The 24,012-nt window shown below is 39.9% G+C and overlaps 1 protein-coding gene across 1 annotated transcript in view; it reads right to left on the reverse strand.

The window, feature by feature from the left end:
• LOC125912785 (protein argonaute-4) overlaps positions 1-24,012 on the reverse strand; it is a 40,983-nt gene that overhangs the window by 4,413 nt on the left and 12,558 nt on the right. Inside the window, exons 3-17 of the mRNA XM_049617527.1 lie at positions 23,165-23,285; positions 20,865-21,046; positions 20,540-20,676; positions 20,245-20,379; positions 19,482-19,569; positions 16,524-16,671; positions 16,143-16,262; positions 15,891-16,019; positions 15,517-15,650; positions 14,229-14,413; positions 12,779-12,938; positions 9,261-9,576; positions 8,985-9,119; positions 2,127-2,228; positions 1,660-1,859 (exon numbers count right to left, since the gene is read on the reverse strand). Of these exons, the coding sequence (XP_049473484.1) occupies positions 1,660-1,859; positions 2,127-2,228; positions 8,985-9,119; positions 9,261-9,576; positions 12,779-12,938; positions 14,229-14,413; positions 15,517-15,650; positions 15,891-16,019; positions 16,143-16,262; positions 16,524-16,671; positions 19,482-19,569; positions 20,245-20,379; positions 20,540-20,676; positions 20,865-21,046; positions 23,165-23,285 (2,292 nt within the window). The remainder of the gene's footprint in view (positions 1-1,659; positions 1,860-2,126; positions 2,229-8,984; positions 9,120-9,260; positions 9,577-12,778; positions 12,939-14,228; positions 14,414-15,516; positions 15,651-15,890; positions 16,020-16,142; positions 16,263-16,523; positions 16,672-19,481; positions 19,570-20,244; positions 20,380-20,539; positions 20,677-20,864; positions 21,047-23,164; positions 23,286-24,012) is intronic.

A 24,012-nucleotide genomic window follows, 5' to 3' on the forward strand; every position in this document is an offset into this window, starting at 1 on the left:
CTCCAAGAAAGCAGTGACTTTGTCTATCTTACTCACCACCGAATCCCCGGTGCCTGGCACATGGTATATCCTCAATAACCATTTGACAAATGAATTTCTGCGCCTAGCACAGTGCTGGAACATACCATGTTACTGTGCAAATGTCATTATGCCATGAGTCTCTTCTCATCTTCCTCTCACTAGCTATATGATCTTGGAGAGGTAACAATTCCTTTGAACTTTGGTCTTTCAGGATAACAATAATAACTTCTGAACATATTTCTTAAGGGTGCCATGTATTACAAAGGGCTTAGTAAACTGTAAAAAAACACCATCCTTCTTCTGACTTAATTTATTAATTTTGCCACTTAATTACCTTACTAAATTATTTATTTATCATTATTTACTAAATTATTAGCGTCCTTATCATCTAAACTCATTATCTTAGTTATCTTTTACTTCATCTTCTCTCCCATGTAAGTCCGATTAATGGTTAAGGACCAGATATTTTATCCCCAAAGTAGCTTTTTACATTTAACAAAGACAACCTTGCTCTGACATACTTTTTCAGCTTCATATGCTCTAGCCAAAGAAAACTCGCTATTGTCTAAACATGTCACTTGCTTTCTCTTTTGTCCATTGTTCCCTCTGCCTGGAAAATCCTTTTCTCTTCTTTCCAGAGCCAAATCCCATCCATCCAGCTATGAAATCTTTTCTAACAACCTTTCTTCTGAGGTCCCTCACCTATACTGCCTCAGGCTAATTGTCAGTTCTGCGTTTGCCTGTTTTGTCTGCCATACTGAAACAGAAAATCCCAGGAAGCAGGTCTTCCCCATTTTAGTATTTTTATTTTTAGTACCTAGCACAGTGCTGGGCACACAGTCAATACCTAATAAATGTGTTAAATGAATGAATGTATATTACAGAACGGAAGGTATAAAGCCACAGCTGGGCATTTTCCATAATAGCGTATTTTCAACTCTTACAGAAATAGACTTGCAATGGAATGTCTACTATTTAGCAGCTGAATTCAGACTTGGGGAAGAGCCCAGAAACTGCTACACTTCACAGATGGTCATTTGGAAAAGAAAATTAATGCAGAGAGCTTGTTCAGCTATTTAATAGTCGTCAGTAACAGGTCAAAATATCTGATTCTTACTGAGATCCCTATTTGGGGGTAAAAATGGTCTGGCACCCCTCCTCTCCCACACACATGCCCAAATTCACTCTGGTACATTCTTCCAGACTGCACTGAAAGCAAAGCGAAATGTTCAGGACTTCCTCTTGCGTGAAGTGGAATCCACAGGCCTGTGACTGCTCAGACTGGAGTCAAGACACTGTGCCTGCCACCTCTGAGGCTGCTCAGGACCTAAACAGAACCGAATGCATTTTGTTCCACGGGAAAACCACAGGCAGCTCCAAATTAGACTTTTTCCCTTGGGCAGAGTATAGACACACCATGCAAGTACGAGCAAGCCTGAGCACTTCTTGGACCAAAAGTCACATTATAAGCTCTCAAAGGCACATGTGATTTTATTTGCTTCTTGAAATTTAAATCCTAAAAGGAAGTTTAGCTCCTCCAAAAGTAGCTCTACTCCTCTGTAGTAGCTTTTTTTTTTTTTTTTTTAACATGCTTCTGACTCAGATAAAAAGAGAGTTCATGGTGCCTGAGAAACTTGCCTGTCATGATCCTTATCCACCAGATGATACCTTGCCCGGAATGCTACAAGCCGGGCATAATATGCGGGAGCTGGAATGGAGACGGAGCGTGTACATCGCACATAGGTGTGACATAGCTGGTAAGTTAGTAGTTGGAGCTCATCTGCGGTGAAGCAGTTGTCATCCCATAAGACCTGGTAATGGGAAGGACGGCTGGTTCCCTGGAGAGAGACTTGTATGATTAATACATTTCTGACATGGGTTAATTACCTGAGAGGAGAGATGAATTGAAATCCACTCCTTAAATTCAGAAGTATTCCTTCCTAGCACAACTACAAGCAGATACCCAGAAGGAAAGATAACAGTTCTAGAATACAAGCATTAACAAACTGACGCATAGTGTTGAATAACAAGTCTACTCAAGCTGGTTGCTCAGTTTGCAAACATCTCCTTATCAAGTCAAAGATCTGAACCAGCTTCCAAATTACCTGAATTCCTGCATGACTACAGAGGTAAAAGTCAAACTCAGATGGATGTGTGATGGTGCTATCCACTGTAGTGCCTGCTGGTACATTGCCACTTTTCCCCACCTACCAAAACAAACAAACAAACAAAAAGAGGTGGAGGGAGGTATAATTAGTCATCAAAATGCCAAACTGAACTCAGACCATACTTTCCTTTGATGTGTTAATTGGTAACAAGTTAGCAAACTGTTCTTAAGTGAAGTTTTGAAAATCAGTTTAATTCAACATGATGAATTTTCTGTAACTCTCCTTAGTCCAACCACTTTATCCTTAAGTATTTTCTCAAACAAAAATACTCCATTGTTTCTATAAGGGAATCCAGAAAAAGGATTATTTTACCTATGACTTTGGGTTGCATTATTGTCATCTATTTGCAGATGATATATTGGCATACTGACATATTGGCATTGTTCACAGAGGGGATGTAAAGACATTTGCAATGGATAAGCTTCCTGTGAAAAAATATCAACTTTTTAAAAAAAAGTTTATTTATTTTAAGAGAGAGAGAGAGAGAGAGAGAGAGAAAATGAGCAGGGGAGGGGCAGAGAGAGGGAGAGAGAGAATCCCAAGCAGGCTCTGCACTGTCAGCACAGAGCCCGACATGGGGCTCGAACCCACAAACCATGAGATCATGATGTGAGCCAAAATCAAAAGTTGGATGCGACTGAGCCACCCAGGTGTCCCCCCCCCCCCCCCCGCCAAAAATGCAACTTTATTTCTTACTTGGAGTAAAAAAAATATGCACAACTTTCATTACAAGTTAAGATGAAGCCGGGCACCTGGGTGGCTTGGTCAGTCAAGCATCCGACTTTGGCTCAGGTCATGATCTCACCATTCATGAGTTCAAGCCCCACGTTGGGCTAAGTGCTGACAGCTTGGAGCCTGGAGCCTATTTCCTATTCTGTATCTTCCTCTCTTTCCCTGCACCTTCTCTATTCATGCTCTGTCTCTGTCTCTCTCCAATGTAAATAAACATTAAAAAAATTAAAAAGAAAACTTAAAAAAAAGTTAAGATGAATAAATCTTTGTACTGGTACACCAGGCTCAACAAAAGCAATGGTTTTGGGGCACCTGGGTGGTTCAGTCAGTTAAGTGTCCGACTTCAGCTCAGGTCATGATCTCACACTTTGTGGGTTTGAGCCCTGTGTTGGGCTCTGTGGCTGACAGCTCAGAGCCTGGAGCCTGGAGCCTGCTTCTGTTTCTGTGTCTCCCTCTCTCTCTGCCCCTCCCTGACTTGTGCTCTGTCTCTCTCTCAAAAATAATAAACACTAAAAAAAATTTTTAAAAAAGTAATGCTTTGACAGAATCAGTAAAAGAAGTCACTGGCACATGCATTATCAGTAAGAGTACTCTGAAATGGGAATTAGGAAAACCAGGGTTTCAGTTCCAAGGCTAGTCTTGCAACTACATACCTTGAACAAAACATAACATCTTTAGGTCTTAATCTAATCAGCTATAAAACTAGCTATGAAACACTTTTAAAATTCTAAATTGTAAGGTTCAATTACAGCCAAAGTTCTAAAATCAAATTTCTAGGAAAGTAGAGGGGGGAACTTCAGAAATGCATTTACAAGTAAAGGAAATAAACCTTGGTATTTGGTCAGTTTTCATCCTCTTGTGATATACAGCAGGGTTCCGTATGAGGAAGTTTATTTTGCATTGAGGCATGAATTTGATGGGAGTTTATTTGGCTCTATTCTAACTACCATTACCTTCAGCTGAATTGTATACCAATGTGTACAAGAACATTTATGAGTAGAGAAAAGTCTCATTCTATCAAATTCAAATATGAACTTGGGGACCTAGTTGGGCAAGAGGAAATGTAAAGGAGTTATACTAGTTCTGGCATTTCCCAAAGTGTGTGCTTGAGGAATATTAGTTCTGCAGGATGCATTTAGGTATTTTATGGTCAAAGAGATTTGAAAAATACTGGGTTGAACTCAAGTTAAAACGGTTTTTCTGTTGTAGGATTTCTCAGAACCTTTATTCAGTAATGTATAATCTTTACGAGGGAGGTGGTGGATATAGTATTTCCCAAACTTATTTGACCTTAGAATCTTTTTTGAAACAACTCTCTTGGAATCAACAGATGAGAATCTAAGGAGATGCTGCCCTCGGGAAAAAGGGATCCAGGCATGTTTAACTCAACAATTACTGCTTGAGCACCCATGTGCAAGGCTCTGCAGCAGATGTTGGGGATGAGAGATGGAGGCATGGAGAGAACTAATGAACTTGCATTCCTGCCCTTCATGAACACCATCTGCAATGAACTGCAATGCAGTGTGATAAGGGCATTATGGAAGGCACTGGAAAATGCTGGTGGGAGCAAAGAGTTGAGCCATCCTTTATAGGATGAGCAGGAGTTGAAAAGGGGGATGGGATGAAAACAGGAAACACTCCAAATATCCCCTGAAGTCAGGAAGAGATAAACTGTGGTTCAGCCATATGAGGAATACTAAGCAATGAAAAGGAATAAACTGCTGATATACATGATAAACTTGGATGAATCTCAAATGCATTATGCTAAGTAAAAGAAACCAGACCGCAGGCTATGGTATCCCACTTATATTTCATTCTGGAAAAAAACAAAACTATAAGGACAGAACGTCTGTCAGCGGTTGCTAGGGGCTATAGGTGAGGGAAAGGGTTGACTGCAGAGGGCTTGGAAAAATGTGTGTGTGTGATATATTGTTTATGTCTTCATAGACATGGTGGTTACACAACTATATGCATTTGTCACAACTTGCAAAACAGTACACCAAAAACGTGGATTATGGGGCGCCTGGGTGGCTCAGTCGGTTAAGCGTTCAACTTCAGCTCAGGTCACGATCTCGCGGTCCGTGAGTTCGAGCCCCGCGTCGGGCTCTGGGCTGATGGCTCAGAGCCTGGAGCCTGCTTCTGATTCTGTGTCTCCCTCTCTCTCTGCCCCTCCCCCGTTCATGCTCTGTCTTTGTCTCAAAAATAAATAAACGTTAAAAAAAAATTTAAAAAAAACGTGGATTTTACGGTATCTACATTATACCTTAATAAAAATAGTGGGGGAAATAAAAAGAGTGGGATGGATGTGGTCATCCCAGGGATTCAAATGCATCATGTGGGAAATGGATGGTGTATGAAGGTATTGTGGAAAGATGAAACTAAAATGTTATGTTTGAGCTACCTTAGGAAAGCATTGAACACCAAAGGGAAGTATCTGGCAGGCAATGGGGGATACATGAAGGTTTCTGAATAGTAGATTGGCAAGGTATGATACGTATTTTTTTAAGTAAGCTCTACACCCAATGTGGGGCTTGAACTCACATCCCCAAGATCAAGAGTCACATGCTCTACCAACTGAGTCAGCCAGGCACCCTGAGATCTGTATTTTTTAAACATAGCTCTGACGGCAGGTTGAGGGTGCATCTGTGAAGATGGGGAGACCACTAGGAGTCTCCTGCAAAACGGAAGGTTCTGCCTAGGCCAGAGGGAACACACAGGAGGAAGAATGAAGACAAGAGATTTCAGGGCAGAACACAGAAGACTATTTGACCAACTGGATATGGGGGGAGAGGAAAGAAGCAGAGTTTAAAGACAACTCTGAAGTTTCTAGCTTGGCTGAATCAATGTACAGTGATGCCAAGTCACAGAAGAAAAGGAAAATTGGGGGAGGAATGGGCTTTGGATGAGGATAAAACAATAAGTAGAAGGTTTAGACGTGTTTTGCTTGAAATGCCTGTGGTAGATTGTATCACTAGTGCCAAAAATTCCCATGCCCTTCCCTGGGGGAGGATTATACATCCCCACCCAATTAACTCAGGAATGGCTATGTAACTTGCTTTGGCTGTAAAATGTGGTCTGAAATGTGTAACTTCTGGGCAGAAGCTTTAAGAGCCAGCATATGGCTTGTGCATATCTTTCTCCCCCTCTGCTGTAATGACTGGTGATGTTCAAGATAGATTCTTCTCTGTCAGCCTAGGTTCCAAAAGGAGGACATCAGGGTCACACCATAGCAGAGCCACAGTGGGTATGTGATATAAGCAAGAAATACATCTTTGTAAGCCACTAAGACTTTGGAGTTTTTTTGTTACCACAGTCTAGCCTATCTTGCTGATACAGTGTCTACAGAGCATCTAAGTAAATGTGTCTGGTAGACAATTGGAGGTGAAGGTCAGGAACTGCATAGAAATGCTTGTGGCTGGGAATACAAATTTAGGAATCTCTAAGAAAATCAATGAATGCAGAAAAGTGGGTGAGACTAAAGAGAGTTCAAATTCAGAAGAGACGAGGAAGAAAAGTATGAAATGCCTGGAAATGTCAGTGTTTAATGGATAGAGGAAGAGGAGTCAAAAAAAGCCTGATTATAGAGGAGGGCACTGAATCTGGAAAGTCATATTATTGCTAAGGCGAAGAGGTCAGCGTAAGAACCTGATAAGATATCACTAGATTCGAAATGAGCAAGTCACTGAGCAAAGAACTTCAGTAGAATCATTAAAACTGAAGTCAGGCTACAGAGAATTGATGTAATATGTAAGAAGGTACAGATGGAAAGTCAAGTCAGTTTTCCTCTATTTTGGTCATGAAATAAAAGAAAGATAAGCAGAGTAAAGGGAAGTTTAGTGAGGGGAACCTAGGAAGAGTTGAGGAACTTTAAAGGGTGAGAAGAAGGAACAAGAGTTTTTTTTTGTTTGTTTGTTTGTTTTTTAATTTTTTTTTAACGTTTATTCATTTTTGAGACAGAGAGAGACAGAGCATGAATGGGGGAAGGTCAGAGAGAGAGGGAGACACAGAATCTGAAACAGGCTCCAGGCTCTGAGCTGTCAGCACAGAGCCCGACGCGGGGCTCGAACTCACGGACTGCGAGATCATGACCTGAGCCGAAGTCGGACGCCCAACCGACTGAGCCACCCAGGCGCCCCGGAACAAGAGTTTTGAAAAACCACGGTAATTAATGAAGTGTTCCTTTAGGAACTAAAGTCCAGGTGGAGAACTTAGCCTCTGAGATGTGAGAGCATAGAGAAAAGAAAACACATTTCAGTACATTTGAAAGTAGGGGAGAGTAAGTTGAGAAAATTTATGCCTTCTAGATTTTGTTTACTGGGGAAATACAGGGTTGTTCTATTGCTGGCAAGGTAGAGTGTTGCCAGGGAAGGCATTGCAGATCGGGACAGATTGTTGAGGAGTGCGAAGGTTTGGAATACACGCTGTGGGGAACTGGAGGAACAGAGAAACTGCAGCCTCCAGGGTTGTCTGAGATTTGATATCATCAGTCTGTAATATCATTCTTATTAAACAAATGACTTTCTTCCTCAGCAATCTCTCTACTGGCCTGAGTTGAAGCAAAGGAAATGGATAAGTGGACTGACCCAGAGCTAGAGATTGGCAAAAGGCATGTTTAGAAAACTGGAGATGTTGGTAAGTGTCAAGGCAGCAGGGTAGACTAAGGACCAGGATAATCAATCTTTGGAAGGTTAGGAATGACATGGGATGGCAAAGAACAAAACGATGAGATAGCTTGGGTTTTAGGAAGATAATTCAGGTCCTAGAGCTACATGGACAACAAGCTGACAGAGGGACAGAGAGGTGATGATGCAGTTAAGGAGGGGGTGGCGGCGTATTCTGTGACCAGAGTTTGGGCAAGAGTTTGGAGAATTTGTATAGAAGGGATCTAAGAAGCACTACTGAGTCAGGGTTTGGACAATTCAGAAGACAACACTTGGAATATAAGCTGATTGGTGGAACTGGAGCCCAAGGAGAAAATCTTGTTTTCCAATGATTCTGAAAACGAAAAGAAACAGCTCAGCCTTGGATTAGAGACAAAAACTAAGGGCGTACTAGAAAATAATGGGAGTGACCCACAAGATTACAAGATTAAGCAACAGAAAGAACTGGTCTCTCTGGGGTGGATCAGGGAAGGCTTGGAAAAGATGAAGTAATGTCATAGAAAATAGCACAGAAGCAGAGTCACTCAATATTAAATACCTATAATTTAGCTAGTTTACACCTAAATAACATTATAAATCGAGTACACAAAATACCTCTCATCAAGTGCTGGGAACTGTACCCCAAATTAATATTCACTTATTAATTTAATCCTTATAACAACCCTGTGAGATAGGTATTCTTATGACATTTTACAGTTGAGAACATTATGGCTTAGAGAAGTTAACTTGCCCATGGTCAGAAAGTATAACATTATAAGTGTTCAAAGTGTGTATCTCGAGAATCCCATGCACTGATATAAAATCATTTGGAAGAGAAATTCTACTTTATATCCTAGAACTATGCCTTAGACATTGGTAACAAAAAGTAGCAATATGATAATAAAGTCCAGAGAGGGGTGCCTGGGTGGCTCAGTTGGTTAAGCATCTGACTTCGGCTCAGCTCATGATCTCACGCTTCGTGGGTTCGAGCCCCGCATAGGGCTCTGTGCTGACAGCTTGGAGCCTGGAGCCTGCTTCGGAGTCTGTGTCTCCTTCTTTCTCTGCCCCTCCCCCACTCACACTCTGTGTGTTTCTCTCTCTCAAAAATAAATAAACATTTAAAAAATTAAAAAAAAAAATTCAAGTAGATAAACCAGCCCCTTGGAGGTTGCCTGTATCACTACAGCATGTCTGGTACGTTTTTGGCCTCTGCCAAACAACTCTAGAAGCCAGCACTTCTGTCATACAGGAGAAATACTCAGTCTTAAAACCTGTATCATTCAGAAGTGATCATCTAAGCTCAACTGGAGTTAATATATTAACTTATTATTACACTTCTCCTTTTAGGAAAAAAAGTACATATGCCTATTTAAAAACGTATTCACTTGTGCCAGATAATGAAGCTTATACCATGGTTTCTTACCCTTTCTGTTTTATCTGCACAGAAGAGTCGTGTGTGATGTCTTTTCTGCACCACAATATAGGTTATCCCTGGCCGATAATCTTCTTCCAAGCTAATACATGCCTTCCGAATTGCTATTAGCTCTGGCCAAGCTACCTAGGAGTTACAAACAGAATGAGGTTTAATTGAGAACTCACCTAGCATCTCTCAGATCTGATTTACCCAGAGTGGCAGATGGGAGGAAGCTCCATCAGATACCTAGAAACCCAAAAAGGCAACTATGGGTAATCAGAGTACCTGTTTCATTTGTCCCTCGGATACCCCTCCACGGTAATAGATGATCCGAGTGGGTTTGAAGCGTGTGGATTTGTAGAACTGGATCAGCAGCTCTCGAACCATGTTAGTAAGGTCCTGAATTACCTCCTGACTATAGAGGAGCTCCTGGGAGATCTCCTGGCGGGAGGTCTGCACCCGAACGGTGGCACAGTACCGGCTGGGGTGCCCATCCATACTGCCAACGACAGCAGCAATGGAAGGCTTCTTCCCATCCCCTGCTGGGGGGTGCGTGACATCGGCTCCCAGGAAGATGACAGGCTGCTGGAACACCGAGGGCCTGCTCAGATTGAAGGAAACATACAGATGAAAATGTCTGTGTTTAGCAAGCTCACCAGATACAGATATAATCTTACAAAAGGGAACGAAGACCTGTGCCCATTAGGTGAGAACTCTAAGGGCCACTGAGTGTTTGTGCCTCTCCTGCAATGAATCTGAATTGACTTAAGAAGACAACATGGTTCTTCTATAATAGCAGGAAGGGAAGAATTAACAAAGAGGACCTGAGCTGAATTTAATAAAATCTCTGTGTAAAGGGAAGACCAGAACAAGTACTCTTGGATCCTAGTATTCCCACAGCAGATATAGAAATGCAGAATGTACACGGAACTGGAATAAAATCCCCCAGTGCTCTTTAATTTTTTTTTGTTTATTTATTTATTTTGAGAGAGAGAGTGTGTGTGAGTGCAAGTGGGGGAGGGGCAGAGAGAGAGGGAGAGAGAAAGAATCCCAAGCAAGTTCTGAGCTATCAGAGCAGAGCCTGATGTAGGGCTCAAACACACAAACTGTGAGATCATGACCTGAGCGGAAACCAAGAGTTAGACGCTTAACTGACTGAGCCACCCAGGCACCCCGTTTTTTAAAAAATTTATTTATTTGTTTGTTTATTTATTTTGAGAGAGAGAGAAAGAGAGACCTCAATGCTTTTTAAGATGTGAGGCTTAGAGAAGAGAATTGAGTCTATCTACTTCCCTATTTTAATCTGTGGTATTCATCACTTACACCACATATTTTACTTGATTATTTTTTTTTAAGATTTTATTTTTAACTAATCTCTATACCCATTGTGGGGCTTGAACTCATAACCCTGAGATCAAGAGTCACATGCTCTAATGACTGAGCCAGCCAGACACCCCAGTAAATTATTTTATTTATTGTCTACACACACACACACACACACACACACACACACACATGAATATAAGTTCCACAAGGGAAGGAATTTTGTTTTGTTTTGTCTTGTTCATTGAAGCATCCCTAGTGCCTAGAACACTGCCTAGCTCAAGGTTGGCACTCAATAAATATTTGTTGAAAGAATGAATTCATTTATTTGGCACTGATTTTTCTAAGGAATCAAGGAGAAAAATATAATGCATCCTTCTCTGGTAAATTCTTTAAGGTAGGGCTTGGAATTGAGTTCTAACTATTTAAGTATAATATAGGAGACATCCCAAATCTAAAAATCTCCTATAATGGGTACTAAAGAATAGATATCTCCATGAGGGCAGAGGCTGTGCTAGATTTCTCTATATGTATCATTATGCAACATGGGTCTGGCACAGAGCAGTACAACGGCATGTATCTATCACATACATATGTGTAACATAGTAACAGCTTACATACACTATGTACCAGTCACTGTGCTAAGCACTTTACCTGTATTGACTGATTTAGCCCTCAGAAAAATTCCATGAGGAATTACGGTACAATTATCATCTCAATTTTCCGTATTTAAAAAATGAGACAGAAGAGAATACGGGGCTCACCCAAGCTTACATAACTTGGAAGCGGTAAAGTTGGAATCCAAACCTTAGGAAGTCAGACACCAAAGTATGCACTCTAGGCTACTATGCTATATTGTCTCAAATGTTTGGGGTGAAATTAAATGATTTCAGATTTTAGCTTAACTTCCCATATGGCCTGCAGACCTCATCTACCAATGTTGTAGGAAGGATTTTGTTACCTATAAGCTTCATTCAAGGGAAAATTAAGAATTGGAATATGATTGTACTAATAGCAAGGCACTCAATTTCACATTCTTGTTAAGTATAGCAATGACTAATACCACAGCCCTAAATTTATCTTTTCAAATTGCTTTCACATACAGAATTTCACATGAAAATATTTTTTTTAAGTTTATTTTCAGAGAGATGGAGACAGCACAAGTGAGGGAGAGGCACAGAGAGATGGAGAGAGAGAGAATCCCAAGCAGGCTCCGCACTGCCAGTGCAAAGCCCGATGTAGGGCTCGGATCCACAGAGCCACAAGATCATGAACTGAGATGAAACCAAGAGTTGGACACTTAACCAACTGAGCCATCCAGGTGCCCCCACATGGAAACATTTCAGAGTTAACAAGTCAGATATTATCTCAGTAGATAGGGAAACTACAAATTAATGAAAAGATTAATAAAGAAATGGGCAAAGAACTGAACAAACCCATCACAAAAGAGGATATCCAAATAGCCAACAAACATATGAAATTGTGCTCAACGTGATTAATCATTAGGGGGATGCAAATTAAAACCATAACGAGATACTATTACACCCAAACAAAATGGCTACAGTTAAAAGGACTGATACTACCAAGTGTTGGTGAGAATATGGAGCAACCAGAACTCTCAGCAGAAATGTAAACTGGTACAACCACTCTGGAAAATTATTTGACAGCATCTATCGATGCTAAATACATGTATTCTCGGGGCGCCTAAGTGGCTCAGTCGGTTAAGCGACCGACTTTGGCTCAGGTCATGATCTTGCAGTCTGTGGGTTCGAGCCCCGTGTTGGGCTCTGTGCTGACAGCTCAGAGCCTGGAGCCTGTTTCGGATTCTGTGTCTCCCTCTCTCTCTGACCCTCCCCCGTTCATGCTCTGTCTCTCTCTGTCTCAAAACTAAATAAACGTGAAAAAAAAATTTTTTTTAAATACATGTATTCTCAACAACTTAACAATTCTGCTCTTGGATATATACTCAAGAGAAAGAGTACTTAAATTCTACCAAAAATATAGAAAAAATGTATAATGAATGTATAAGAATATCCGTCAATGGCAGAACAGATTAAAATTCTGTGGTATATTCACATAATGAAATAATACACAACAATGAAAAAGAACAAATGACTACTTAATACAGTAACATGAATGAATTCCAGACACATAATGATGAGCAAAAGAAGACGGGCATAAAACATGACATGTAGTACGGTTCCATTTACATGAAGTTCAAAAACAGGCAAAACCAATCTATGGTGAGAGTGTTAACTTCTGGGGGTTCTCTGTTGGGAAGGGCCACAAGGAAGCCTGATGAGGTCCCGGAAATTTTCTACGTCTTCACCTGAGTAGTGGTTACATGAGTGCATTCATACATATATAAGAAAAAGTAATTGAGATGCATGTTTGAGATTTGTGTGCTTTACTGTGAATTATGTTACATTCGATCTTATATATAACGCAAGAGCGGAAAAAAACAGAGTTCAGAATCTTACCTTTGATGAGGTACAAGCACATTGTTAATTCCTCCGAGCTTTGCATTTATCTTCAGGCAAAGGTTGGAAAGGGTTTGGGGTGAGGTCTTCACCACATTTTTTACCTGGACACACTGTGTGGCCATACCCAGAAGGGTATCTCCAACACGTTTCACCTCCGCTACAAGAATAAATCCATTAATTAATTTAACAATGTTTAAATATTCTCCTAATTACTAAGAATAGAGGGAAAAATCCACACATAAACATTTACAGAGTGCCTAGTGTATACGGTACCCTGTGCTAGATGCGGCTGTTTCATCTGCTAAACCCCCAGGGAAATTTCCCTCTTCTTCCCTCCGGTAAGCATTAAAGCTAGGCCACTCCTTTTACCCTTGGATGCTGCCTGCCACTACTAACGCAGTCCCCTGAGGTTACTTTTTCCACAGGACTGGTCTGGCAAAGGAATCCATCTCCCAGCTCCTCCCTATCAGTATACATGCCAGCTCTTTGAATTTTCAGTATTTTTCTCCCACCCTCCCCCTCTTCCCCTCTAAACACAGAGATAACCAGAAAGTAACAGAAGAGACAACTCCAGAGGGAGTTGAAGACATTTTGTAAAGTTCAAACAGCCGGTCTGTAGCTCCCAAATCCCTCACTCAGATGACAGTCAAAGGAACTTTTGTATCATTCTTGTGATAATAGATACAAACTAGACAGCTTCTTTTCTGCCAGTGGTAGGTTCTCCCACTCCTCCCCACTCTGATATTCTTAAGTGCTTTTTACCAAACATTCCAGTTCTTCCTGCTTTGAGGACTACGGTGGAATGGTACTGTATGCCCGACACTCATTCCCACTGTACTTCCTGGCCCCCATTCTTGCTTCCCGAAAAAAGGTTGGGAAGAGCCAGTGGCTGGTTGTGGTCAAGAAGTTGTGGATGTTGGGGCACCTGGTGGCTCAGTCAGTTAAGCATCCAACTTGATTTTGGCTCAGGTCATGATCTCATAGTTCATGAGATCGAGCCCCACATCGGGTCCTGTGTCAATAGTGAGGAGCCTGCTTGGGATTCTTTCTCTCCCCCTCTTTCTGCCCTGGCTACACATCTACACATTCTCTCTCTCTCTCTCTCTCTCTCTCCCTCTCCCTCTCCCTCTCCCTCTCCCTCTCTCTCAAAAACAGAAGTTGCAGATGTTAAGAGCCTTCCAGAGCCCTCTTTTCTCTTTGCCAAGGGGCCAAGAACATTCCAAATAGCAACTGCTATGCCAACCCGGGTCTCAGAGTGAAAAATAACATGATGACATGTAACAAAGGCCACAGTCTACCTCAGTGGACACACAGGAAAAGCAAAAAATAAACCTTGGATGATCTGAGCCACTGAGAGTTTGGAGTTGTTTGTGACTGCAGCATAACCTAGCTTATCCTGACCAACTATTTGAAATCATCCCTCATTCAATATTAAAGGGGTCCATACCATACACTGGTGTCTTCCCAGGCAAGATAACCACTATGAGCTGTAGGCCCACATATGTCATTTTCAGGTGTTTAAACATGGGCTCCACGCTGTCCGCACCCTGTGCGTACTTGCAGAAACATGGCTGGCCCTGGATGGGCATCCCTGCATCCTTAGAGATTTTACGGAGCTGGTCAGTGAAACTCCTGGTAAAATAGAACCAGTAGTACAGTGCTTTCATTTCAGAGTACATTCCTAGCATTTATTTTCCTCAAAGACACTTCTTTCAGTTTTGCACATTCTTAGCCAAAATTAAAGACAAACAAATAAACAAAAATCCATAACCGGTTGCCAAAAATGGGCTGGCAATTGTATCACTGCAATTATAATGCACAAAGAATCTGTGTTATTAATATTAAGCTATCAGATTATCATTTTGAATTTTTAAATAAGTATACCTCAATGGGGCCCCAGGGACTATAATAGCATTTTTGTTCAAAGATTTTTTTTAAACATTCAGGTCAATAATTCTGAACTAAAGAAAAGCAAAGTCAAAATTTCAGATAATGTGTATTTTGGTAAGCCTGGCACGAGAATAGTTGGGTAAGCTTGTGTTCAATTGAGAATATGGAAACACAAATCAGTATATTTAGGATTACATTCAAACTTGTAATAGATTTGATTCAATAACAATATCAAAAGAAATCATCACTTTAAAAAAATAAAATTCATTGTGAAGTTTTAAATTTTAAATTTGTGAAGTTACTTTAATATATGTATAAAGCTTTCCGAATTTCTTTTGTGCATTTGTCAAGATTTGTAAGATTCCTTTCTTTCATCCAGTTCCCTTTTCCTGCCTTGAGTTTTCCACCCTTTTTACTAACTTCCTTTCTATAGATAGCTGCATCTGTAAGACATGAACCAATGATCTTAGTCAGTGACCCTGCAATAAAACAAGCTCACTAGTAAATTATAATGATTAAAGATGGACTAGTTTTTATCTTAGCTGGAAAGATACAATTAATACCAAAGGAAGCTTCACTAAGAACTCAGAAGAGTTTGCCAACTGTCACTGCTTTGGCCTTGTGAGTCACAAATTTCTGCTCTAAATGTAAGAAAGCTGACTCAGATTCTTACTGTCATTCCCAAGTTTGCAATTTACTATAATACAAGGTCTTTTTCCTATAGCCAGATGGTGTCACTATAGGAGTCAGGGATTTGGTGCCAGTGCACATAGCACATTCATGTAAAGATGGTATTTTCATATCTGGAAGGGATATTACTAAGCTGAAAATATGAAGATACTCACTTTAGTAAATCTTCCCTACATTGTTTCTGAGGCGCAAAACAAGCAACTGCCCAAACTTTAATTTCAATGCCAGCATAAAACTGCTTTCCTCGCATGTCCCAGACACCCTGGTTGGGTGTGGCTACCGTTTTATTCTTTAAAAAAAAACAAAACAAAAAAGAAACAAAAGAAAAGAGAAAAGACATTACAATCTAAGGCCATTTTAATGTTGATGAGGGGATAAACAAAATTCTATTTGGTATTAGCCAAAAGACAAAAAGCAATATTGAACAAAACTATGGGTAAATTCAGTGTGGTGTAGTGGAGAAACCCTGGGTTATTCTCTTTTTGACTGGTTGTTGGAAGAAGCTTGCTGAATAAAATAAAAAGCTTACCCGGCCTCCATACTGCAGCATTGGTGCTGGAAGTACCCGGCCTGTGAGCTCTGTCATTTCATTGTGGACAACAATGCCAAATTCTTTAAGGTATGGATCCGGTCCACCCACCATACTGTTACTCTTCACCTAAGGAACAGGAAAGCCTGCATATATAAAAACCAAAGAGTAACTGTGTCCCACCAGGAGCTTTATATTTTCTTCTTTTCTCATCTTAAAGCTAGCTTATCTTGAAGACCATGACTTACTGACCAGTCTACTGATTTCCTCCTGTCTATCAGGTGCAGATCTTGCTGTCGCTTTGATCATTGTGGAAGTCTGATTGTCTGTGAGCTTCTTTATACATCGCTGTCCTGCCACAATATTGCAGACCTACCGAGAGGCAAAGAGAAATTCGTTTTGTGTAATGGGTTTCTATGTCGTGAGCCTTAGATAGAGCTAAACTGTATCTTACATCTTCTATTCCTCAAAACATGAAAATGCTGTTACCTGGTGAAGCTATTTGCCCAAAACATTTTAAAAACTAATACTAGATTCTGCCACTAGCCTAGAACGTGATTTCTTTTTTTTTTTTTTTTTTAACTCATTCAAGAGATTGGCAGATTTGGCAAAAGAAAATTCAGCTTAGCTTACCTCAAGTGGCAAGTATGTATGTTTTTGTTCTTGTCCCACTTGGAGGCAGGGGAGGTGGGGATATTTCAGCTGCAGACTATATTTCTGCTTAAAATATTGGGCTACTGTACATTCCATAGCTTGACCATTTTCTAGCTGTAAAGGAAAACTACAGGAGAGAATATCTTTTCAGAAATTTCTTCGAGATTTTTTTTTCTTAAACAAGCAAGCAAACAAAAGCCTACAAACATTTTCTACCTTGATCAGTCACTTAAAAAACAAAGGTCAATCTTCTTTTTTTTTTTTTTTTTTTTTTGAGCTTTCACACCCAGCGTGGAGCCCAAAGTGGGCTTGAACTCACGACCCTGAGATCAAGAGTCAGATGGTGGGGCGCCTGGATGACTCCGTCGGTTGAGCATCTGACTCTTGATTTTGGCTGAGGTTATGACCTCACGGTGCGTGGATTTGAGCCCCTCGTTGGGCTCTGTACTGGCAGTGCGGAGCGTGCTTGGGATTCTCTCTCTCCCTCTCTCTCTGCCCCTCTCCTGCTTGTGCTGTTTCTCTCTCTCAAAAATAAATAAACTTAAAAAAATTTAAAAAAAAAAAAAAGAGAGAGTCAGATGCTTAACCGACTGAGCCACCCAGGCACCCCCCACACAGAAGTTTTATTTGTTTAAGAGAACTATTTGTAACATGAATGTAACATAGTTATTGAGGCCAATTTCCAGATCCCCAAACCAGGACAGATATATGTGGGTCTGGGGGAAACAAGACTAAATACATGAAAATGAGGCTTTGCCAGGATATATAATATAAACTGGGGAGTGCGATTTAAGAGGTTCCCTTTCTTTGGCTTTTCTAGGGGGAAAATTATCTCAAATACTTGGTGCAAATATTTGGTAATAACTTTAATCTGTTTTCTTAACTGCTACAGCCCTACAAAGTAACAATGCACTGAGGATCACCTATGTGATATTTAAAACCATGTGCTTTTGGGGTGCCTGGGTGGCTCAGTCGGTTAAGCAGCTGACTTCAGCTCAGGTCATGATCTCACGGTCTGTGAGTTTGAGCCCCATGTCGGGCTCTGTGCTGACAGCTCAGAGCCTGGAGTCTATTTCATATTCTGTGTCTCCCTCTCTCTTACCCTCACCGGTTCATGCTCTGTCTCTCTCTGTCTCAAAAATAAATAAACGTTAAAACTATGTGCTTTTAATTTGTATGCAAAGATCATACAAGCCTACAAGTGTAATTATTCTTATAGGATTATGTGAAGTAATTAATGAAAAAGATACAGTTCTTTAAAAAAAGCTACACTCCTCAATAGTGACTTCATAAAGTTTGGGTAACATTTTTTTCCCCTAGAGAATGAAGTCAATGGTATAATATGAAGGATACATGAAATATTATTTTATAACTCTTAAGAAATTCACATCAGATGCATATGAGTTTTTACTGAAGAATTTAATCAAATCACACTGAATTAATATACCACATTTATCCAGAGATCACTCCAAAACTTCTATTATCTAGAACAAAGCCCTCCCAGTGATTTTGATGTAGATTAAAGTTAAAGGTTTTTTATTTACTATTATTTTTAAATTTATTTTGAGAGATAGCACAAGCAGGGGAGGGACAGAGAAAGAGAGGACCCCAAGCAGGCTCCACGCTGTCTCACGGACCCTGATGCAGGGCTCAAGTTCATAGACCATGAAATTGCGACCCAAGCTGAAATCAAGAGCCGGATGCCCAAACAATTGAGCCACCCAGGTGCCCCAATGTACACTAAAGTTTAAGCGTTGAGAACCATGGATCTAAAATAAAGTCAAGACTAGCGGCACCTGGATGGCTTAGTCAGTTGAACGTCTCACTTCAGCTTAGGTTGTGATCTCATGGTTTGTGGGTGCAAGCTCCACATCAGGCTGTCTGCTGTCAGCAAAGCCCACTTCAGATCTTTTGTCCCCCTCTCTCTTTCTCTGCCCCTCCCCTACTCGTGTGTGCTCTCTCTCTCAGAAATAAACAAACATTAAAAAATTTGTTTAAAAAAATAAGTCAGAGTAGAATATAAACAAACAAACAAAAGTCTTCTGACTAAACAAAATAATGTCATTTATATATTTAAGTTCATGCTCTTTACTTGGAGGAGCCAATAATTATTTATGTCAGATATGAATTTAAAGATCTTGATTACAAGAATAAAACTTACAGATATAGTAAATTTAAAAAAAGCACTTTCATATATATTTTCTGATTATGTGTAGTTCCCAGTGGATTAGAAGTTGGGTGATTAGAAAAATGAGATTGGAGGGGCGCCTCCAATGATCTCACATCGGGCTCTGTGCCGACAGCTCGGAGCCTGGAGCCTGCTTCAGATTCTGTCTGTATCCGTCTCTCTGCCCCTCCCCCGCTCATGCTCGCTCTCTCTCTCTCTCTCTCTCTCTCTCTCTCTCAAATATAAATAAACACTTAAAAAACGTATAAAAAAAGAAAGAAAAGAAAAATAAGTTTGGAAAATGGAAATGAGTGAGCTGTTAAGAGGCATGCCATACATACTGACAGCTGGAAGAAGTAGCCACTAACTACAAAGAGAGAAAAATCCAAACAAAACACAAAGCAATTATCTTCCCATGACAGCCTTATATGATGTATAGGCCTTGACAAACCCTTTGGGACATGCATTGAGAATTACAACAGTATAATAAAGGATGCTTTTAATCATGACTCGGCATTGTTACATAAAAGTTGATCTGTGTTTGGCATCCTCTGTGTTTAAGAGGTGAAATAAATCAAACGCCAAGAGATATGTTTTCTAAATGTCTCCATCAAAAATACTTAAAACATTTTTTAAAGCTTTGGTGCTTAAAAGAGGATTACAGTGATTTTGAAGATTACAATATGGGATGCCAATTTCTCAAATGATTATAGCAGCTTCCTCTGTTACCAAAAAATGTAACAGTATCATTTTAGATGTGGTTAACATACGTTTGATGACTAGCTGGCCGTCTAGTCACATTACAAACTCGGTATTTTCGTTTCATCTGTCCACAGTGGGTCACCTCAACTTTAAGACCTGAAGTAAAAAAAAAAAGTTAAGACATTGGGTGTTAGTTAAAATCAAAGTGATGAAAACAGGTTTAAATGTCTTTGGAAAGGCATGGCATTGTACAGGACAAAAGTTGCAAGGATATGGGAACAATTTCATCATGTACAGGCAAAAAGTCTCAGCTAAGAAGAAAAACTTAGAACCCAGATGACTTAAGATGTGCAATCTACTTAAATTTATTAATTAATTCAATAAATATCTACTATGCATCAACTACTCTGGTACTTATTATCAGATCTAGAGATAGCCCTGATGAAGCTTGTGTTCTAGTGAGAGAAGAAAGCTAATAACAAGAAGAAAAGAAATTCCAAAGGGATAATAAATGAACTTGTGTTATTTTATTAAAACGGAAGATTTTAAGTGGGTAAGGCTTAGAGTGTCTGATATGTGCCAGCTACTGGGCAAGAAGCTTTATACATTTAATTGCCTTTAATTCTCACATCAACCATAAAGATACATATTATTATCTTTACCTTAGAGATGAATAAATTAAGACTCATGGTGATTAAGTATCTAGCCACAGGTCCCACTGATAGAACTGGTTGGGCTGGGCTAGAAACCCAGATGTGTCTGACTCCAAGACTGTGCTCTTTCCACCGTGTCGAGCTACCTTTCTGAGACTACCACAATGCAAATACCTACCTCTGATTTCTTTGGTAAACTTGACACGCTGGGAATCTGTTAGAGGTTTGGTCTGTTCATTGATGTTCTGAATGTCTAAAACCTCACACATGAACTCAATGATAGGCTGAGCCCGGTAGAAAGCAGTTGCAGATACTAACAAACAGAGAGGAAGGATACTTAGCTTCAGGGAGAGGGAAAGCACCACAAAAAACAAAACAAAATAAAACAAAACAAAACAAAACAAAAAAACAAAAAAACAAAAAAAACACAACCAGCCAAAAGAACAAAGAATCAAAAGAGAATTCCATCATACCATCAATATTGAGCATCATATTCCACATAGCGGGTCTCACAGACTGGTGAAAGCCAAACCAAACCTCTCTGCCCCCTCCCAGAGGGTGGTAATAACCTTCAGGAGGTGAGAAAAAAGAACGACCCACTGGAGTGTACCTGAAAAAATAGTTGGCATGTTTCACAATGAAAAGCGTGCAAGGTCTTTCATTTCTCTCTCAACTTTATAAACAAACTTGAAACCAAGTTTGAACTATGACTTATGCAGAAACCTTTCAGTGGCTCTGATGCAACCTACCAAAAAAAACCCTGACATTTTGGGAAAGAACTCAAATGAAGATACTAACCTCATGGAGGGAAGGTGTCTTGTAATAACATCAAGTGCTTGTACTGAGTCATCTGGGACTTCGTTCAAGTGCCCAGCCAAAGCTTCTAAAAGCAACTGAAGGCTCACAACTGATACCCATTGAACAGACACTTTAAAGGTTTGGTCTTTACCCTCACCTGGAAGTGTCACTTCCATATCAACCTAAGGAAAAAAAAAATCACATTTACATATACCTATTTACAAAGGCTGAAAAAAAGATCCCAGGAATACTCAATATAGTCTATGCATAAGGATATTTAACTTTAACACTTTCTGTAGTTGCAAAACATTGTAAACAACCTAAGTCTCCATCAATACGGGAATAATTTAGTATTGACCATTATGCAAATAATAGTTTGAAAATAAGGGGAATGCTACAACGTGGATGAACTTTGAAAACATTACGCTAAGTGAAATAAGCCAGACACAAAGGGACAAAGATTGTATGATTCCATATATATGAGGTACCTAGAATAGTCAAGTTTGTAGAGACGGAAAGTAGAACAGTGGATAGCAGGAACTAGAGGAAGAGGAGAGGGGAACTTACTGTTTAAGGGGTACATACTTCCAGTACAGGAGGATGAAAAACTTGCGGAGATCAATGGTGGTCACGACTGTACAACAATGTGAATATGCTAAATGCCATTGCATTGTACACCTAAAAATGGTTAATTAGGGGCACCTGGGTGCCTCAAACAGTTGAGCATCCGACTGTTGATTTTAGCTCAGGTCATGATCCAGATTTGTGGGATCAAGCTCCACATCGGGCTCTGTGCTGAGTGTGGAGCCTGCTTAAGATTCATTCTCTCTCTCTCTCTCTCTCTCTCTCTCTCTCTCTCTCTCTTCTCTCCCTCTGCCCCTCTCCTCCACTCCCTCTCTCTTTCTCTCAAAAAAAAAAATGGTTAAGGGGTGCCTGGGTGGCTCAGTTCGTTGACAGTCTGACTTTGGCTCAGGTCATGATCTCATAGTTCATGGGTTTGAGCCCCGTGTCAGGCTCTGTGATGACAGCTCAGAGCCTGGAGCCTGCTTTGGATTCTGTGTCTCCCTCTCTTTCTGCCCCTCTCCCACTCATGCTCTGTCTGTCTGTCTCTCTCTCAGAAGTAAATAAACATTAAAAAAACATTTTAATGGATAAAATAGTAATTTTTACATTATGTACTCTTTACCACAATAAAAAGAATTTGAATTAAAAAAAAATAATAAAACCTCTAAATGTAAAAAAAATGGAAAGATCCCCCAGACATATTGTTTTTTTTTTTAATATTTATTTATTTGTTTGTTTGTTTATTTAGAGAGAGCGTGAGTCAGGGAGGAGCAGAGAGAGAGGGAAAGAGAATTCCAAGCAGGCTCGACAATGTCAGTGAAGAGCTCAATCCCATGACTGTAAGATCATGACCTGAGCTGAAATCAAGAGTTGGACACTTAAGTGACTGAGCCACCCAGGTGCCCCTTCCAGACATATTGTTAAGTGATAAAGTGAATCATAGAATGATATGCAAACAAACAAGATTACACATAAACATATGCATAAATAGCTAACGCACATAAAAATATCTGAAAAGATACATATCGAACTATTAGAATAGTTTCCTCTAAAAAGGAAAATGGGATGAAGGGTATAGGCAGGTGAGGAGGCTGGAAATCACAGTATTTCTAGATTGTCTAAGTAAGTTTATAATGAGTAGATATTTATATACTGTTTTTCTAATTAAAATAAATTTAGAAAAAGTTATTATGGTATTACAAATATTTTCATCAGTGGGTTTAGATAATTTTCTATACTCTATAAAGACTCCATTGTTCAGATTCAGGTAGCAAGTACTTTAGCAATGTGAAAACCTTGGAATGTATGTAGAGATGACATAATCAATCTAGATTCTAATGCTTATCTCATCTTCAATTATTGATTGACTAAGGGACAAGGGAATATGGACACAATAACAAATCTATCAACACTATGTGAAACAATTGAGAATTAAGTTGCCATGGGGTACGGGGGTGGCTCAGTTGGTTAAGCGCCTGACTCTTGGTTTCAGCTCAGGTCACAGTCTCACAGTTCATGAGTTCAAGTGCCACATAGGGCTCTGCGCTGACAGCATGAAGCTTGCTTGGGATTCTCTCTCTCTCTGCCCCTTCCTCTCTCTCTCTCTCTCTCAACACAAATAAAAATTTTAAAAATAAGGAAAAAAAAAATAAATAAGTTGCCATTAGAAAGGGAAACATTCTTGTTCTACGGAAATGACCTAAGCCTATCATACATTTCTGACTATTAACACTTACCCTATCCCGTCCAATTGGCAGTGGGTGTGCCGTGTACATGTTTCTTTTGCCATCATAGCCAGGCTGCCGATCACCAAATATTTGCATCTTGAAGTGCCGTACCATTGTGTCTACTACCTCTCTTAACAGTAATGGAGAGAGTGGCAATTAGCTTTGAGAAATGGTGAATAGTAAGGAAACTACCGCTATACTTTAATCACCTAAATGGAGTTCAAAACTACTTGGAAAAAGTAAGAGTTAAAGTTAGAATTGACTTCAGTAATTAAAAAATAGTTAGCAATGGTCAACTAAAGAAAGGTGGCAACAAGTGAGCAAAGGCAGCTATGAGATGATAAGAAAGCAGGGAATAAAAAGAGAGCATAAAATTTATGGCAGCCTCTCAAACTCTTATTTTTCACAATCCTCTCTGATGATAAATATAGCCTTATGAGAATAACCTATCTTTGGCATCTAAGTTTGGCATGAATATTCGTAATTCGTAATTGTTAGCAACTAAACATCCTCATTCAAGTATAATGGTTTCAGAGAAGAGAGTAGGCAGAAATTCAGAAATCTGAGGACCAATAAATCTAAGATGCATATACTCCAAGGAATAAGTCAATCCTTTTGCCAAATGCTGGTAATTTATTATTCTGCATACTGTCTTGCTTTATGCCAAAGTACTCTTGAGCAGTGTGGAGAAGGAAATGTAAAATATCCTTATTCCATAAAGATTACCAATGTAGTTTCTTTCTTTTTAGAATGAAAGCCTCAATCAAGCATGCCTAGCTTTACTTCAGGGTTGTTGTGTGTGTGTATGTGTGTGCGTATGTGTGTGTGTGTGTGTGTGTATATATATACATATATAT

Source organism: Panthera uncia (genome assembly GCF_023721935.1).
Source record: "Panthera uncia isolate 11264 chromosome C1 unlocalized genomic scaffold, Puncia_PCG_1.0 HiC_scaffold_4, whole genome shotgun sequence".
NCBI lineage: Eukaryota > Metazoa > Chordata > Mammalia > Carnivora > Felidae > Panthera > Panthera uncia.